The 18,993-nt window shown below is 39.3% G+C and overlaps 1 protein-coding gene across 2 annotated transcripts in view; it reads right to left on the bottom strand.

Moving 5' to 3' along the window:
- zfc3h1 (zinc finger C3H1-type containing) overlaps positions 1–18,993 on the bottom strand; it is a 33,000-nt gene that overhangs the window by 9,607 nt on the left and 4,400 nt on the right. For both annotated transcript variants that reach the window (XR_015941118.1, XM_088644547.1), the window contains exons 5-24: positions 17,676–17,911; positions 15,992–16,115; positions 15,725–15,819; positions 15,121–15,324; positions 14,449–14,613; positions 12,317–12,454; positions 10,891–11,009; positions 10,559–10,705; positions 9,147–9,321; positions 8,763–8,894; positions 8,003–8,560; positions 7,784–7,890; positions 7,221–7,352; positions 6,763–6,884; positions 5,561–5,662; positions 4,963–5,088; positions 4,165–4,351; positions 3,578–3,764; positions 2,358–2,546; positions 1,070–1,310 (exon numbers count right to left, since the gene is read on the bottom strand). Coding sequence is in view for 1 of the 2 variants with exons in the window: in XM_088644547.1 (XP_088500673.1) it covers positions 1,070–1,310; positions 2,358–2,546; positions 3,578–3,764; positions 4,165–4,351; positions 4,963–5,088; positions 5,561–5,662; positions 6,763–6,884; positions 7,221–7,352; positions 7,784–7,890; positions 8,003–8,560; positions 8,763–8,894; positions 9,147–9,321; positions 10,559–10,705; positions 10,891–11,009; positions 12,317–12,454; positions 14,449–14,613; positions 15,121–15,324; positions 15,725–15,819; positions 15,992–16,115; positions 17,676–17,911 (3,486 nt within the window). In the remaining variant the exon portion in view is untranslated. The remainder of the gene's footprint in view (positions 1–1,069; positions 1,311–2,357; positions 2,547–3,577; positions 3,765–4,164; positions 4,352–4,962; positions 5,089–5,560; positions 5,663–6,762; positions 6,885–7,220; positions 7,353–7,783; positions 7,891–8,002; positions 8,561–8,762; positions 8,895–9,146; positions 9,322–10,558; positions 10,706–10,890; positions 11,010–12,316; positions 12,455–14,448; positions 14,614–15,120; positions 15,325–15,724; positions 15,820–15,991; positions 16,116–17,675; positions 17,912–18,993) is intronic.

The raw sequence follows: 18,993 nt of genomic DNA, 5'->3' as shown, positions 1-18,993 counted from the left end.
ATACAGATGCGTCCTTAACATCCATTACAGTCTGGGAAAAGCACCTTGAAAGGTTCATTTACATATACAGGTCTGTTAAGGCAGAAAATATTAGACGGATCATAATGATAGATTAAAGGGGCATTTTTGTAACACTTAAAATATGATTTGTATTATTTCAATAGAAGAAAAAACATCAGAAAAATACAACCTATCTTCAAGGACACAAATAAGTAAAAATTACAATGCCAATTTCAAGTGAATGCTCTTCCTTTGTAAGATTTTACAATTCCAAAGTCTGCTGTCAAGGACAGGTCAGAGTTGGGAACTGAAGCAAGCCATTCATACAGTTACGCAATATTTATGTTTAGTATTTCAGCTCAGACAGTAAAAAGTTCAACATCAAAGAATCTTGGTGTATCAAGAAAAAGGCAGAATCATAAATGGAATTCAGATTGGCAAAGACCCCATTGTAAATTGAAGATTTTTTTCGTGCTTTCTCAGTTTTTACTCAATGCAACCTTATCGATCTCTGCTCAAGTACAATGGCTTCCGAGACAGCTATAAAGCGGTTAAGCCATGCTGCACTTTGATAATAAAGAATCCGGTGTCCTGAGTCTGGTATCAGGTAGCAAAAGTCCACTGATAAGAGCTCAAAAACATTTAAATGAGATTTCCAGTAATGACTTTATGCAACAGAAACCACCAAATGCCTGTGATGTGCCCTGTCTACACAACTCACTCATCTTTAACGAATTAACATTTAGTAGGCAGAGATGAACATCCAGGATTGTGTATTTTGGCAAATTTGTCTATCTATAGTCAGAAGAAGCTGTAAATTTACTAGTTGTTGGTATGGTCCAATTTTTGGATCATAGTGCTGTTTCTGAAATTATGAATAATAGCTTTAGGAGGACAATCTCAGTAATTATTCCACACACTGCTATCCATAAATTGCTGCTTAAAAGAATGCACTTGGCAGCACCAGTTTTGAGAAATTATTTTGACATGCATGCAAAACCCCATAATTCAAAACGGTTATTAATGTGAAAGAATCAGAATGCAAGTGTAGCTTCCTTATTTCACTTGCCTTCAAATAGTGCAAGGAGCATGTCAGGGTCAGTCTTCACATCTCTTGGGGACTGCCAAGGAATGAAAAATAATTCCCTAGAAACGATTCTGGACAGGTTTGAGTTTGCTGGATCATACAAGCTGCTGGGAAGGCTGTTAAATTCGGCGAGATGAATGTAAGCCAACCAGGCCAGGCACCGATCGCTTCTAGTGAGGTGCTCGGCAATGCTTTTTTCATCGCTTGTCGATTTCAAAGCATTCTGAAAAGAAAGGAAAAATTCCCACATTAAGATCAGAAAGGACAAAGGTCGGGATATTACATAAAGCACTTTAAAAGTTGATGTTCTGTACTACTTCCAAATCAAATTATTATTCCCAAGAATGTCTGAAATCACTGCACATCAGCAACGGAATCTACTCTTGTATTATAGTCTTATGTCAAATAAAAGGATTGATTAGTAGGCTAGTCACACCACATGACTAACAGGTAAAGGAAACTATTCTGGCTTAATTCCCAAAATGTTTTATAACAGACTTGAGTAGCCTGTCAGACACGTATGGTATAACACTACGTGTTAGACAGCGCAAAAACTACACAATTATGACTTGAGGTAATTGCAAAAAAAGATGCAAAAACGGCCTCTATTCAATCTGAGATGGGACACCTCACATTCTTAACTGATTACACACATTACAGACTGAATCCTATGTATTCTTATTTGATTCTGTAGTGGTACTGAATGCTTTTGTCAGCACTAGACTGTTAGCAAGCTCCATCTTGAAACTGTCCAGAACAGCTTAGTTAAGGATTTAAATACAACAATGAAGCATGTCACCCTGCTTTCAGACTCTCTGTGTTGACTTGAGTTCAAGTGCATTATGATTCTTTCAACTAACAACTTTGGTTTACCATGCTTTAGCTGTGCCATATTTTACTCTCAGTCTATTAGAGTGCACCCTGTGTTAGAGAGCAATGTTTGCTCTAGAGTCACAGAATTCAGTTCTAGTTGAAGGCTCAGTCTCTCCCATGAAAGGAGTTCAAATCAGTCTGTTGATTCAGAGTTGAAAGGTTTAGGTCTTGTGACGTGGAAATAAAAAAAAGCAAGATATATGCATTATACACAAGCCTAAGCCTACAGAGGATAGATCAGTAATCAGTAATCAAAAGAATATGCCCAAAAGCAAAGAGGAATAAAGAGGAATAAAGTGTAAAGCCATTTTGTAAACCTCCATCTCAGTAATGTATTTAATAAGGTTAATTACAAATGGTAACAAGGTGAAAAACCACCATTATCTTACAGACAGACCTGTAGGAGAGCAAGGGCATTCTGATGCCTGCCTGTGAACAGGCTGAGCTGGACTCGATACAGCAGCGACTCCAGTAACTGGAAGGACACCAGTTCTGATTTGTCTCCCCCTGCTGTGCCCAGTAGATATTGCATGATGCGGCAGCAAACATAGTCCTTCCCGTCAAAGGAGCTCTCAAGGTTCAGGAACTGAAACAAAAGGAAGGCTTGTTTTTTTAGACTTCCTGGCAACTCGCAAATAAATTAGCTGCAAAATACAACTTCAGAAATTACATCTCAAGACACAACATGGTTTTAGAGTGAACTCCAGCTCTGGAGTTGTTCCAGAGGTCAGCAGCACCACTGAAGCTTGTCTCCATTTCTATTTTCCCACTTATCTACCCCCTGATCTAACAGTAGGTAACGTACACCAGTGGCACTGGCAAGTCAGGAAGCCACATTGCAATAAACTCTTTAGCCAACACGCCATGCGTCTTCATCCTCATGCGAGTCTCAAGACAAATAGACTCGATGCAATTGTAACCAACTGCACATGTGAGCGCTAGTGAAGCCAGAAGCAAAAACAAAAATTTTCATTCAGTGAAAAGGCTGCTTATCGTATAGATAGAAGTGCCATGTAGGGCACATTTAATGGATCTTCTGTCAAAATAACATTTCAAGAATCCAGAAAGCAAGCCATTCATCTCAGAATGATTGGCTTAGAGGCTTTAATGGACTAGAACTCATTAAAACATAAAATATCAAATAACTGCTCATGATCACTGCAAGCTGCTGAGCTGGTCTTTGCAGAATGTTTTTCCCCTCATTCAAAAATGTGGCAGAGTAGACTCGTTCTACTTCATTATCTGCAGGTTACTGTCATGTCTTTCTAGCTAATCTACCATAAAAGGCATTTCTTACCAAGAAGAAGCCTTGCATATACGACAGTTAAAATTCTTTGCATCTTTGGTTTCGGAAAGCAGCTTGAAGAGATTTAAGAACAGCAATTCATTACCTAGCTTGGATTTAATCCAGAAATTGCAACAAAGGAACGCATTTTTCTTCAATTGCCACACAGTGGCATAACACCATATTTCTTTAGTGTCTTGGGAACTTAGTAACTTGATTTTAAATAAAATTTGGCGTATTAGAAAGCTATTGCCACAGAGTGGATATAGAACACTAGTGTTATGCGCCATGTTTGGAACTTTTACTGCAGAGTTCGGTGGAAAGCACCTCACCTTCCACCACACTTGGTAGTCAGGAGCATACTCCACAGCGGTCTCGCACATTTCTTGCACTTCCTCCTTTGTTCCTCGTTTGGAGAAAAGACTGAGGTAGTGACACCAAACTTCCGGATTCTCGCGGTTGTGTTCTAGAGCTCGGGCCAACGTGTTTAAGGCGGAATCCAAACATTCTGATGATGAACTAGACAGAAGAAGAAGTCCTTTAGTTCTGTGAAAGGGGGGTTCAATGCGTTTCCCCACTGGGTACTAAAACTAGGAAAGTTCAATCTCTAATTCATTTTCAGTGTTATGAGATTCCAACGTTTCAAAGCAAAATGATATTTAGTCAAGCCTCAACTCCTCACAGTATTACATAACCATTTTGCAACTATTTTTATGAATGCTACAATACTAAAGTACTGCTTAATTCGTAGTTTTGAATCACATTCATCGTGTTCAGAACAAAACTGAATTCTGAAGTTTTAAGATTTTTATCAATTCTAAATATTAAGGTTAAGAATAAATTTCACTTCACTTTGTATTACAAAATAACTTCTTGCAAAACTGGCGTACCGTTAAAAAAGAATTAAAGGTCCACCTACCTATCTTTCTGGCTGAGGTACTTGTAGGCTAACTTTATCCACAATTGTACATCTCTGGAGCTTTCTAATACACTTGCTTCCAAGTTAGATATGTCATCGGTTTCGCTGGTAAAATACCGGATGTCATCTGGAGTCACACACGCATCAAGAGCAGAACTGTTTCCCCAGGAAGACTCTGAACGATGTTCTGCAACATCAACATTTCATTTTCATTCAAACACTTTAGATGATACGCACAAAAAAAACAAAAAAAAATGTGGTGACATTGAGCTCCCTGAGTTGCTTCAACAGTAAAATCATACACCCCCAGTACAGGCTGGGCTTGCTGATCACAGGTTCAAGCCTTGGTTACCATCCACCTGACCAGGGATTCTCCTAGTGGCAGCACCAAACCAATTGTGCCATGTGCACAAAGGTGGAATTAGTTGGTACAATCCCAGGCCCTCTAGAAAACGACTGTGCTGCCTAAGATGTCTTTAAAAGACAAGTGGCTTTTAGCACACTGACTACATTTCCCCATTCTGCCCTGACTGCAGTTGTGGGGCTCACATCCGATAGCCAAGATGCGAAAATCACACTATTCCACATTGAGTGAACATAAAACTAATGTCGATTTTTTTTTTTAAACAAATGTGGCAATACATCAAAGTATTGATTTGTGCACCTCTTCAGTCAGTCTTCAAGAACAATTCAATACAGATATCAGCTTTTTAAGCTTCACTCTTATTGTTCCTTGGCTGAAGTCTTTTCCGGGTTCTACAGAGTTTTAATCCTGTTGAGAAACGGGATATTTCTCACCATACTTGACAGATCCTGCATTTTCCTCATCTTCATCACTGCTATTGCTGCCGGTCTCGGGCTCTACTTTTGTCAGCTGCTGGGGCCTCCATTTCCTAATGTCCTTACAGGTCGTGTAAGGGGGAACTGTAATAAAATGCACAAAAGTTATAAAAATGAAGACATTAGAAATGCCTGCAAATTATGCACAGAGGTTGTTTGCCTTCATGCAAAACGACAATCCACCTACTTGCGTCTGAGGTGGACACAAACAAGTAAAAAGAAAACATTTCTCATGTATGTCTCATGACTTCATACAGTACTTTATTTTAAACGGGTATAATCTGAATACTGCTCCTGAGCTTTTCCAAAATTATCTGCACTAATGAAACCAGAGTACATTCACCATGTACACAACGCAAGAGAAATGCCATTCAAGAAAATGCCACCAAAGCTTAAAACACTACAATTCAATGCCTTCAAATGCATAAATATGTACACTATTAAGACAAATGCCTCGAGAGAAAGAAACAGGTGGACACAAGCAATTACTGTAACACTCAATTCTAATGAAGTAATACAGGTCTTTCTTCATGGGTCGCAGGTTGCAAATACTCACTGTGGCCTTTGCTTTCGTTAACTTTGCTCACAAGGAGAACTGCCATCTGGTCTGTTCCCATTCGATCCTTGTTCATTCCAAACAGCTTGTTGATGTACTTCTCTGAAGAGACAATAAGTAGTTCAGTTGGATTCTAGCAATTCGGTTAAGAATATGAAACCAGCTAGATGGGTTACAAACGAGAGGAGGCCATCTGACCTTTCTCTCCGTACGTACGAAAACAATCACCCCCTGCATTCCACTCTGATTGCAGTCATCTTAATCCCCCTCACCCCCTTCTCCCCATCATTACCCTTAATCTACACAAGCTCTGTGAACCATCACCATCACAGCTGCTAAACAAAGCAAGTGTACAATCCTGGGATATGTGTATGTACCTATACATTTCCATTTCTCACTACTTTCAAACAGCTACTAGCATTGCAGCCTTTTCTTCGTTCAAGAACGATAAGCATCAAAATTGTATTCTTTACATGACGGAACAGAAAAAAATACACAAGGATAACAGAATTGCTCAAAATCATCCCTATATCCATAATATCATAATGTTTATCTGGATTCTTCAACCTTTCTGAAAATATAATCTTTGAGGATACTATTACATGTGAATGCTAGGTCTACTTTTCCCTCATCCCACACTTTAAGCACATTTTGGAATGTCAACACCCAACTGCAGCGCAAGAGAGTTGCTGGTTTGGGGCCTGGGAGCAAGAGAGGAAAGGGGGGGATTAGTGTGCTGACAACTGGTGAGTTGTACAATACCGCTATTACTTAGACATGAGCAATATTTGTGCAGGATCATACCCTGTTGCATAAAACAAATCTGTGGGAGAACCCTGGAATACAATTCTTGCCAAAATTCAAACTCTACACTTGAAATTTGAACTCTACACTGGCCAGACTGGAGGAATCCAATTAAAACATGTTGCTCAAGGTACAGTTCTGTGAGGGCTTGAACCCTTCACTCATTTTGGTCAGGCGTTCAGAAGTCCATGTTACAATTGAAAAGGTAAGTGCTAATATTACAACAGACAACCACAAAGAGCAGTTCCAGAATTTCTGCATCTAAACACAAACTAATAATAAAAGAAATTTCAACGCTATTTCAATACTAGAAGGTACTGATGATGACAACCAATTGTTACCAGGAACAGCTGCAGGGATGAACTAAGTCGATCATAAACACCAAGAAAAGACTTTACCGGTTGCAATACTGATTTCCTCTTTTGTGCTGGTTTCTGAACATCCAATTAGTGTTAAATTGTAAGATACGATGTCCTGAAACAACTGTTTTCCAGTTAAAGTGCAATTTCTCATGTGTTGCCTGAAATACAAATGAAATTATTATCTTTCTAAAACACACAGCAACTTAAGTCAAATTTTCCTAAAAAAATAAAGCCTCAGTTGTGCCAAAATGAGAGACTGCAACATTGTCTACAGTATAATTACATAGCTTTTAAACAATGCACCGGTCAAAAAAAGATATGTAACAATAAACACTTTCCAAAATGAGTGAATCATTACAACTCGGCCCATATTCTTTCCCTATCCTCACTTCTTACTAATATTTAGAAACAACCAACTAAAACAACTATATTTCCATAAGTATGCTTATTACGTGATATTCTGAAAGCTACTTAATTTTTGTAATGCTGCTTACCACTGACAATCATCATCATTACATGTGCCAGTTAAATCAAACCGGCAGAAAAACTTCTTCGGCTCAATGATATTGCTGTAGGTAATGGAACTAAGGGATAATTTTTCCTTGGTCCGAAAATACGGACTGAACCTATAAAATAAAAAAACAACGTTAGAATCAAATTAAATATCACAATACTAATTAACCAAGAAACCAGAGATACCCACTGACAGAACTGCAGGTATTGTTTCACTCTACTCACAAGAGCTGGGGACTTGGAAGACTGGAAGCAAAAACGATTTCTAAAAATAACTGACACTACACAGAGGTTTATCCAGACATTTCTTTGCTGCGTGACCAAGAAATGAGGACTACTAAAGGAGATATATATATAGATATATAGAAAGCCTAGATATATAGTTCTAGGAATATAAATAGCACTTGGCAAATAGCGAAGTGTCTATTTGTTGGCATGCAACATTGTAAACCTACAGTCCTGAGATTGCTGGTTCCAGTCTAGGCCACGTCACACAGTAACCATACAGTATGCATTATACACAGAAAATGGAAAACTACCATACCTGTAAGACTTAAAAACTAGAAGAGGGCTGTGATAGGGTCCGAAAGGGCATGGTGTCAGCTCCACACGACTTGTTTGTGAAGTCACGTCCAAGTCTAGTGTGAACTTCTTTAACACAATAGAGAAAAAAGCACTCTTAGATGGAAAAGAAAATAAATCATCAAAACTGGATATTGCACTCTCAAAACGTTAACGTGGCTCCTCAATCCTATTTTATTACCTTGCTGCACAAAGGTTTCCCTGTTGATGCCAGCATCTGGGAAGTGCTTCCCTCAATCAGCTCCGTCAAGCTTTCTGATTCCTTGTAATGTTTCTGCAAATCCTCTATCTTCAGGCCAAAAAAGAGCTCTGGCTCGTCCACGGTCTTTTTGGAAGGCTTGCTCAGGCTCTCTTTGCTGGGAGCTGCCTCCGTATGCTTAAGATTGGGTTTGGTGAAGGCACCCGACTCCCTGAAGGAGCGCCTGCGCTCACGGATGGAGGGAGACAGCTCCTCGTCTTCTGCCTCGTTCTCCTCGCTGTCCAGAGTCAGCTTGTCCTGGGTGAGGTCGTGCAGCGACGGCTGAGGCAGGGTGAACGAGGGGGGTCCCTCTTCAACGGAGGCCGCAACCTCCTGCAATTCCCTGTTGCGCAGGGCCTGCGCTTCCTTTAGTTTCTGGATCTTGAGGGCGTACTCGGACTCGAGCTGCTGCAGGCGCTTCTTCTCCCGCGCGATCATCTCGGCGAACTGCTTCCCTGGGCTCCTGGAGGGGGAGCTGTCTAGACGGAGCATCTTGCTTGGCTGCACAACCCATAATCAGAATTAAGAAACGTAAGCTGGCGATGCACACGTCTGAACAAGCAACTAGCTCTTCCGAAAACATTCATGCTAATCACAGTAACTCGTTAATAACACAAAAAAGGAAACTCAGAGTGATCACAGGGCGAGTCAACATTATTTCAGTACATCAGATAAAAAATAAAAGTGTGGTTGGATCTCTCACCGAAAGGTAATTCGTCTCGTTTTTGCGTTTCATTCCACCATGACTGGCAAACACCTTGGCCTGAGCCAGATCTTTTTCAAGCTTTACAGCCTGATGTTTCTTTAGAGATACACGATGCTGCACCCTGTGGATCTGGGGGGAAATGTTAAAATGAGGTCAAGACAATCCCTATAAAAGATCTTTAAAAGCCTGACTGCAAAAGATTAGTGGCCCAAATGTAGTATGGGTTGGATTTATCGTCAACAATATTTTATCCTCCAGTTTCTTATATTGCTTTTTCCACTGCTAGGTTTATAAACGACTAGACAAGTCTGACACCCATGAAATTTCAATCTCCCTTTTGCTGTTTAAAAATGGTTATTTCGTGCTTTGTTTCACACTAACCTGCTCTTGCAGCTTCTTTAAAAGAGTTTTGTTGGCATGAACAATCTTCTCAGTTGCCAGCAGCTGTTCTTTGAGTTTGACCATCTTGGTTTCAGACGCTCTGAGCGATTCCTTTTTCTTTAGCTCTTGCTGAAGAAGGTGCTTCAAGAGCAATTCATCCTTTAAAAGTAGGTTTCTAGGTTTTAAAAAAAGGACTTATTATTAACATGAAGTTATTTACAATCACCACACCTTCCTGAATTGTAAAAAATGGTTTGAGTGGAACTATGAGATAGGAGACCACTGGACACTGTAAGGCTGGCATTTCTGGAAGACAGAAATAGTCTTTGCATTTATGTTTAAATATATATTTTTTCCAAAATAAGTCCTACTTCCTAAGTTGACATTCATGGTAAAGTAATTTTTTCATGCTGTGACTAAGGGTATAAATGCTGATAAAAATGCCCTGTTTTGGGAACTGTTGAATGAGAGAACATGGCTTCTCTGTTCTCTCTACAGAAGGCCTTCTTAAGTAATAGACTTATTAAAAACTGCACTGTACTATACTCCCTGTATACCTTTAACCGTAAGTCCTCTTGTGTCCATGTTACTCTTGTTTTAGTAAAACAAGTATGGTAAAAGAGCACTGAAAATCACAAAATTCAGTGTAACAGGGCTTAAAGTCAGTGTCCATTTATTCTCCAGTTTCCCTTTAAAATGTTTTCTTAATCTGCTTGTTACTGTACCCGTTAAAAATGTTTGAAAACATAACCTGAAACATTTTTAAGGTTATCACATAACAGACAAAAACCTTTTTAAATGTGTTAGCCACCTGATAAGACTGAATAATTTTTCAATTAAAAATATATTCAATCCAATATATTTCAAACCACTGTATCAACAAAACAATTACTGTGAAGTAAAATAATCCTTAACTTCTCATTAACCCTAGCACTCGTCAAATTGGATAAAGACCAATGAGGTTTTTTTCATCACTTGGAAAACAAATTACTGGAAACTGTCCAAATTGAAAGTGGATGAAAAACTGTGCATCTGATCTTACAACCAACTTACTTTAAAACTGTTTTAAGTTATATCTATATGAGTCTAGCGTTTGAAAAAAACAGCTTCCATTACATTAGAGAGACTATATTAAAGGGAAAAGGCAGCGATTACTCACCAATTTGCAAGCCCTGGTATAATGCTTAAAAAACAGTAAACAATTTCACGTTGAATCACTTATATTATAATGCCCTAAGGCCACAGATACCAAAAAAAGTCTTAGAATAGTATAAACTGTTGCCATTATAACTATTTTTGAAGGCTGATCAATTTTAGTTTTGTTCAACACCTCAGAAGAACAATAAATGGGCAGTCAAAACAATCATGTGACTTTATACTTTTCGCAAAACCTCTAAGGCAGTGGAACATACTTGTGTTTTTTAAGCTTATTTTCAGCCTCCAAGATCTGTAGATCAGCCTCTGTGCCTCTTCCTACAATATCCAACTCCACATCGCAGTTAGCTTGAGAAGGGATGCCCCTGGATCGATCAGAAGACAATAGCTTCTGCTTCTCTCGACTACACAAAACAGAACAATAAAAAAAACAGAGCTTAGAACAATGACATTTCAAAGAACAAAAGTTAAAAGTCAAACTTGAAAACCTGTGTAGAGATAGGTTACATATTCAGTATTAAGAGCACTTAGCTGAAATGGAAAAATCAGTCTGACTCTGTGGGTTTAAAAGCGTCATTTTTTGCAATACCTGGCAATTTCTTCTTTCAGCAGTCTATATTCAAACTTTTTAACATCTGGTAGGGTCTCAGGGGTTTTAAGTGGATTGTTTTCTTTCTCAGGTCCTGAAGGAGCTTTTGGTTTTGATGCCTGTAAGTGATAGAGATAAACAACTAAAACATTTCTGAAATCCCTGAATTAGAAAAAGTTTCACAGAGCTCTAAACTGCAGATGCTCGTCCTTAATATGTTTAGGAATAAAACAATTGATTCATTAAACTGCTTAATATCACTACTCTTGGCTAATTTAAAAACATTCAGATAACATACAAATTATAGATGGACTGTAGTTTAAATAGGAATTGGACAATTAAACAGTCCAAATACACATGGGATCCCAGATCAGTAGCCTGACAGTTGAATCTTTGGTTGTTACTGGTCATGATGATGAGCTATTTTAAGCTTTGAGGACCAAGAAATGCCTGGAATATCAGATACTAAACAGATGGTGAAACTACACTGTTTACAAACAAAAATCAGGTTTACCTTCCAAATATTTTGTATAACAAGTTATATTTCCTTGTTTAAAAAAGTGTACATTACATTCAATTTAATGTCAGTGTATCTAACAGGTGAACCTTTGAAAATTAAATACAGGCAGAATTGCCTTTAGGCTAGTAAATCTAGAGTTTGACTTTAATTTGTACATATTTACTATTTCATCATCTTGGTAAAACTACACCAGATGTACTCAATATAAACCACTCATTTGAATGCATTTAAGAAGCAATATTACAAGTCTCCAATAGCAACCAACCAAAATAAATATGGAAAATCTGGATTACTATATGGATAAATTTGAGCCAGAGAGGATGGAAGAAAAACAGCTACAAGGCTGTTTTCACTGTCACATAAACCACCTACTGAGCAGGGGATTTGTGGTGAATGAAAAAATAGACTGAACCGATTCCCAGGTTCTTTGGTTCAGCACCATACTGACAAATGCTCCAAATTATTCGAAAGCTGCAAACGTTATTAAAACTATTTTCAATTTAATCCTCATATCCCAAGCACTATAATTCCGAGCTTTTTCCTACTTGATATGACTTTAACTTAATGCTTTTAGGAATAATCTGAGAACGATTTAAACAGTATGTCTTTCGGTTCACCAATATTCTAGAAAGAATGTTGTCAAATTAAGCAGCAGAACCACTTTTCATTTTACTACTGAAAGCTTGTTCAGGTGAAAACTATTTCGATGGCAAGGAGATGGGATGCAGACTGGACTTTCTTGATAATGTGCAGCTCCGGTGGCCACGTCAATTGCATGAAACAAAAGAAAAATAAGGAACAAAACATCTACGCACTGCCTGTTGTGTTCTTTAGAAAAAAGATTCCTGGGTAACTGTATACGTTATTTTATGTGTTCAGCTGACATTATCAGAACGGATCACATACCTCCACTGTCCTCCTTGCTTCCTTGATCATGGACTCTAGTCCTCCAAAGACCAACGATTCAGCAGCCGGAGCTTCACCCTCCGACTCGCTGTCGTCAGAATCATTCAGCTGAACAACTACTGCTTTGTGCCTGGGGAGCTGCAAAACAAGAGAAGCAATTGTGAAGCTGTCACAAAAGCCCGAAGAAAACCGCCATGACATCATCAGCAGAGGAAAAACCCCGAAACACTGGTGGAGGTCTGGGTTTTAGATTTGATCTATTTCCCACATTGTACATCTCCTTCAGAGAGCTGCAGGTTGTCAAAACTCCTAACCACCATCAGCTACAGTCAAGTAACAGAGAGCTCTAAAAAAAGATATAACCCAAGGCATTACAGACCTTATTATTGGACCTCTTATTCTTAATAATTTCTCTTTTTTCTAATAATTTGTTTCTAAATTGCACATCAAACCACTGGCTTCAAAACCATGACCAATAATTCTTGAACTCTTCCACAGGGTAAGCTTGTCCCATAGTAACCTGGACACAACAAAATAGTTTCATTTTTCAACTTTCATTAAAAAAAGCTTTTTTTCCCCCAAACTGACGAGACAACAGAATTATTCAACAGAAAGAGTATAGAACAAATTTGCTTAGAGAAGAAGACCCATTAAAAAAAACAGAAATGTTACAAGAGCATCTAGCTTTCCCAACAAGTCAAGAGATTAAGCTCTTTAAAACAGAAATGATACATATGAAAGGTTTTGAGGAAGAGAATTTGATTAAGTCATCTTGGAAATAACATAAAACAAGTTTTTTAACATAAGGTGGCTTCCTTTCTATTAAGAAACTAATTTAACCAATTCAAAGTGAACTACAGATTCAAGATAAACTAGTGAATCAAGGTTTGTTTAGGCATCATCTTCACAGAAAGTACTATGGTTTTACAATACAGTAAATATTTTAAGAAGAATTATGCTAAAAATATTGGTAAACATGTGTTCCTCATTACCCCATTTCAGGGCAATTAAACTCTGCTAAATACAGTTCAGATTAAATTACAGAACTACTAACTTGAACAATAGGATTTATAAGTGAAAAAAGTTTTTGTTTTTGTTTTATCTATTAGCCTTTTATGAGTATTTGTGTCAAGACCAATAAAATATATTTATAAACCAAAAACCACACTGCTTTCACTTCCAACATTAAATGGACTCTTCGCAATGTATGCACATGCAACACTACAGAACATGACAGCTAAAATATAAAAAATGCCTGAACAAACAATGGTTTGCTTCTCTCATAAAGGACTTGCTTGATCCAGCTAAACAGACGACTTGGTCAACAGCATGATGTGCATCAGGGCTTGTTAGAATGTCGAAATTGACCGATGCTCAATTATTTAAGAAAGGGATGGCTTCACGAGTTATGAAACTAGGATTTCTAAAATTTCCAGCAACTCTAGTCACAATGATCTGGTGTATTACTTAGAGAAAAGATCCAAAGTGAGCAGTGTAGGAGTGTAAGCGTTTTGCAACAGCAAAGAAGAAAGACGACAAGCCATCAAGTTACAGTCTACAACCCATCTTCTCTTCTGGATTCTGTCTTAAACTGAAACCCGTCAAGTAACAGGCACAGAAGAGACATACTAAATATAGGGAAAGGAGCTGTATTTTCAGATTTACAGACCTTAAGGAAAATTGAATAATCTGTCAGAGATTGTCGCTCTGGTTTTGTGGCTTGCATTTTTTTTTTTGTTAGGACCCAAAGATGGTTTCTGTAGAATCAATTTAGAGGACAGGCTCAGTTTTAGAATGTTATTTTTAGAAAGTCTTACATGTCCTTACAAAGCGTTTTGCCCAAACATTTGCAAGTTTCCAATTTTCTCTACCTTGAACTGTTCATGTTAAAAACCATGTGACTGCACCGTGCATCATCTCTGAAAACTGAAATTCAACAGGCTGTTATGGTGAATTTATGCTTTAAAAACATCTTTAAATACACATGTACACAAAGCAAACAAAAGGTTTTTCTCCTCCAACTTTGTACCTTAAGAAAAGAGCAAGAAAACTGCCATGTTCTAATAAAACCTGAGAAAAGTTACCACTTTTTCCGAATCACAAGCTATTTCTTCTCGCGCTCTCAGACTTACCACTAATAAGGGCCGTGGGGCAGGAGGTCCTCGGACAAACTTGGTGCTAAGCTGGCGCGGCTGACAACCCATATTCATACTGACGGTTGATAAATTATTCCTTGGCATGACCTGGACAGTAATATTCATCGGAGGAGAAGGAGGGCCACTATTGCTTGACGTTTCCTAGAAAAGTGACAAGTAGAAACAAGAATTAAGATCTACTGTACTCTCAAATCACCCACCTGAAAATCTGAAGTTTACACATTAAATTAATTCCACACCCTTCCCCTTTATCACGTTTCCTTGCCAAACAACCAGATTAGTCTAAATTGATCTAAGCTACAGAATAATACTTGCTAGAAGGCATTGGATGAAAGTCAGGACTGTCGCAATTTCTTTCTCCATCTTACCTAGGGATAGGGTAGGGATTCAAACTTGTCTGTAAGAAAGCTTACCGCTTTCCCAGGAAAAATATATAAAACTGGCCGAATATCTTTCTTATGCCTGCCTCTTAACTGCATAAAAGTTTATTTTCAGAACATCTACTACAACAGGCCAGATTATTAATAAATCTAAACTGGATAACCAAGTCCTAAATGTGCACAGATCTCTTTGCTCAGATGGATTAAAAACGGTGTGAAGACGCCATCTGCTGGTCACAGTCCATATGACTCAGGTCCGGGTGTGTACCTCTGATTTGACCGCCCGCTTGCTGGCTAGTGACTTCAGCAGTTCTTCCCGGAGCAGCATCTCTTCTTCCTCCTCTTCATCGGCGAACGGGGGTTTGGGGGGCTGCTCCGGCTCATCCGGCGGCAGCGGGGGGAGCGGGGGCTCGGGGTCTGAAGGACTGAGCGCAGGGGGGTCCAGGTAACGCTGATTCAAGGTATGGAACAACTGCAGGAGGAAAGAGTTTCACAGTTTAAGCCGATCTTATTTCAACATAAAGGAAGGTGCTCAAACTGCCTCCTTGTAAAAGGAACCTATAAGCCACCAGTTCATCACAGGGCACGCACAAACTCACACCTATGGCCGATTTTCCCCAATTAAGCCACCAGTATGTCTTTGGATTGTGGGAGGAAATGGGATCACCTGGAGGAAAACCTCATGAACACAAGGAGAACATACAAACCCCACACAGAGAGCACTAGGAATTGAATCCAGGGGCCCGGCACGACAAGGTAGCAATCCTAACTACTATACCACCGTACCACCCCTAGACCCTGTAATCATCTAACAAAATTCTCATAAGTGTGATCATTAAATATAACCGGCACACAGTAACATCAATACATACCATGGTATGAGGAGGCACATCCACCGGAAACTGTGGCACTTGAAGGAAACATGAAGGCTCTTCAGCTAGAAATGGATTGTGTGCTGGGGACGATGCTACAAAATATTGAAAAGGCAAGAAACAGATAAACTAGCCGCTTCTTTTCAAAGAAATACGGAAATTTAAATTGAAGATATATTTCACTGTATAATAATAACATGCATTTGACAAAGAAAAACAGGTAAAGGGTGGAGTTCGCCCCCAATGAATATGGAAATACTAGATTACCTGGTGAATTTGTTTCACTGTCCGTGTCCATTGCAACCTCGTCGTAATTGTCATACTGGTAGAGGTTCCCAGAAGTATCTGTGCCTTGTTTGTTCAGAGACTTTCTGTGTTCTGTGTCCAATGACTGAGGAGAAATTAAAGAGCATGCTATGAAAACTGCAATGTCCATTACAATTATTCAGTGAAAAATCGGCTAGGGCATGAAATACAAAAGGGTGCTGCCAATTAATGAAACATTACTACTATTGCCAAGGAGACAAAAGAACAGACTGTTTACCACAGCCAGGCAGCTCTGGGACTCCCAATGTGCAGCAATTGGCTTAAAACACACAGGGAGGTAAAGGAACGATTCCCCACTGTACTAAAAATACCCAGAGCCATATTCACATTACTCATATATGGTATAAGCCCTAAGAGATTAAAAGGAATAAACCCTGGTAAATACAGACCTAATTAGCATCTTGTATTTCTCAATTTGTCATGGACACCCACAAAAGATTTACACAAAAGTCAAGTTCAACTGTCCAAAAAGCACAAATTCTGGATGTGTAGACATGCTTTACATTAATCATGGAATACAGTTTATTACAAAAAAAATAATGGAAAGGTTCCTGAATTTTTTTTTTATACACGTCAAGGTCTACGTAGATTAGTGCATAATCGATATATTTTACAAACACGTTCAAAAATGTTATCTTTATATACAGCACATTAAAAACTGGGGGAGGGTTCATGGCAGGTGACTGGTTTGCTGCAGCAAGCCTGAGAGTTGGATATCTTCTAGCTTGAAACATCCTGACTATACAGAACAAATGCCAATGCAAAATCAACACAACACACTATCCATATTCACATTATGAACTCCTTCATTTCTGAATTTTGTCTGAAAAAAAAACATCTCTGCTGGTGCACAATGTCATGATGTTAAACTAGGAAGCAGTACTACCACCTCACAGCCTGCTCTTGTCATGTCTCCCATACTAAGAAAAGCTGGGCCTGGTCAGTACTGGTATGCGAGATCTCTGAGGAAAGCCAGATTGTTACAATAAGTGGCATTTATAGACCAGTAGGTGGCACTCTTCCCTCTAGGGCAGAATCTCCCAATCATCCATCACTCTAGCATGGTGACTGAGCACACTGTCCTCTGTAACCATGATCATGATTACTTGCTCAGTTAAGATCCTATGGACATTTTGCAAAAACAGGGGTATGACATAGATGTCCTACCTTAATTCAAATCTGGCCTTGCACAATCTTGCCTACTTAAAGGTCCCCCTTAATGCAATTTGGGAATTTCAGTATATGACCTACTGTGTAGTGAGACAAGCGCATAACTGCGCTCACGCCTCCCAGACGAGTATTGCACTATAACCAAGGATGAAATGGGTGCCTAGACATAAATCACTGTGTAAATGGAATTGGCCCAGATTAAGAAAGACTACAGGAATAAGATTATAGTACACCAAAGATCTTTTGGCATATGTCAAGAATTCTTCCTCTTGCTTCCTTTAAAACGATAAGGCGAAGACGAGATCCCTTCAGTCTCAGAGGATCTGACTGCAGTTCTCAGGCCTTGTAAGTGTGCCACTTGAGGGCTTAAACAGGACAGGCAGAGCAGTGAGGTCTGCAGTGAAGCTCAGCCACCAGCAAACTCACAATCATTTTCCTAGCACGGCCGTCTTACCTTGCTTCTCGACCGCCTTTTCCCGCCCACCAGCTTCATGAAGCGGTTGTACTGCTCGTCCTGGTTGGACAGGTCCCGGATCTTTCGGATCTCGTCCTCGCGCTTCCTGCGCTCCTCTTCCTCCGCGTGCCTCTGCTCCTCGCCCTCTTCGTGCAGCGGCTTCTCCTGCTCTTTCTGCTGCTGGAGCTTCCACGTCCGCACCTGCTGTTTCCGCCAGGCCTGCTTCGCGGCCGAGCCTGCGGACGACAAAGTTTCACCGCGTTCGTGAGACTGCAGGACTGCGCGCAAGACAGGCAGAAGGACAACTACGAGTCGGAGAATTACACCTGGGGTAAAGGAAGCACCACCCACAGGCAACGCCTTCCATTAAAAGATTAATGTTTTTTTCTTGAGAAACATATTCATCTGCATCTCCAGCACCAGCTTGATCTTTAGTTTCCGAGGCTCCTAAAACAAATCACAGCCTTTCTTTTCAGCATAGCAATAAATAATCCATACAGGTACTTTCTAACACCACAAAAAAGAAAACGTTTAGAAATTATTAGTTATGAACTTGCAAAAAAGAACAACAAATTATTGCCTGCACCCACATTTCTTTGTATAAAGCACCGTTCTCCGGTTCTCAGTCTCAAGAACTCCGGAACAACAGGGCTTATGGATAACCATTAATTCATTCATATCTAAAGACTACAGTTTCGCTGTGATTGTTATTTTTAAATTCTCAGTTTCGAGGGATCTCTTAATTAAATAACCGAGAACTTTCCGATATTTAGGAGTAAAAGATTTTGGTTTATTTTTACCCTTAAGACAAACTGAGTTGGGGGCAACTCCAGATCCACAACTAGAGAGCTGCCTATTTTTTTACTGACATTAAGGATAAGAAGAGCTATAGTTATGAAACACACACTACCTGTTTAGTGACTTAAACAAATATGACTGAAACCTTTGTACCCCAGGGCGGCTTTGGCCTACACTGAGCATCACCTTAGCGCAAAATCAATTATATCATTAAGATGGTCAGCCCAGTACAGCTATAGCAAAGGAACAAGTAATAGGTTTATCCCATGCTGAAAAAAAGAAGAAAGAAAACACAACGTTTCGGCCATGGAGCCTTCTTCAGAAAAGGTGTAGAGAGATGTGAAATAAAACTTCCAATAAACTGAGAAAATTTAGAAGAAAAGTAGTCTGTCGTTAAGAGAAGAGGGAAGGTGTGATCCTAGCCACAGGATAATTTTGGTTTCTGTAGTCTTTCCGATATGAGTTCGGAAAACCATCTTTGAGAACACAGACGAGAGATTAGAGTGGTCATGGCCGTTAG

The sequence above is a fragment of the Lepisosteus platostomus genome, chromosome 9, assembly GCF_059453375.1.
Source record: "Lepisosteus platostomus isolate fLepPlt1 chromosome 9, fLepPlt1.hap1, whole genome shotgun sequence".
Lineage (NCBI taxonomy): Eukaryota > Metazoa > Chordata > Actinopteri > Semionotiformes > Lepisosteidae > Lepisosteus > Lepisosteus platostomus.
Note: the sequence above shows the minus strand (reverse complement) of the source record. Positions and strands in the feature narration are given on the sequence as shown.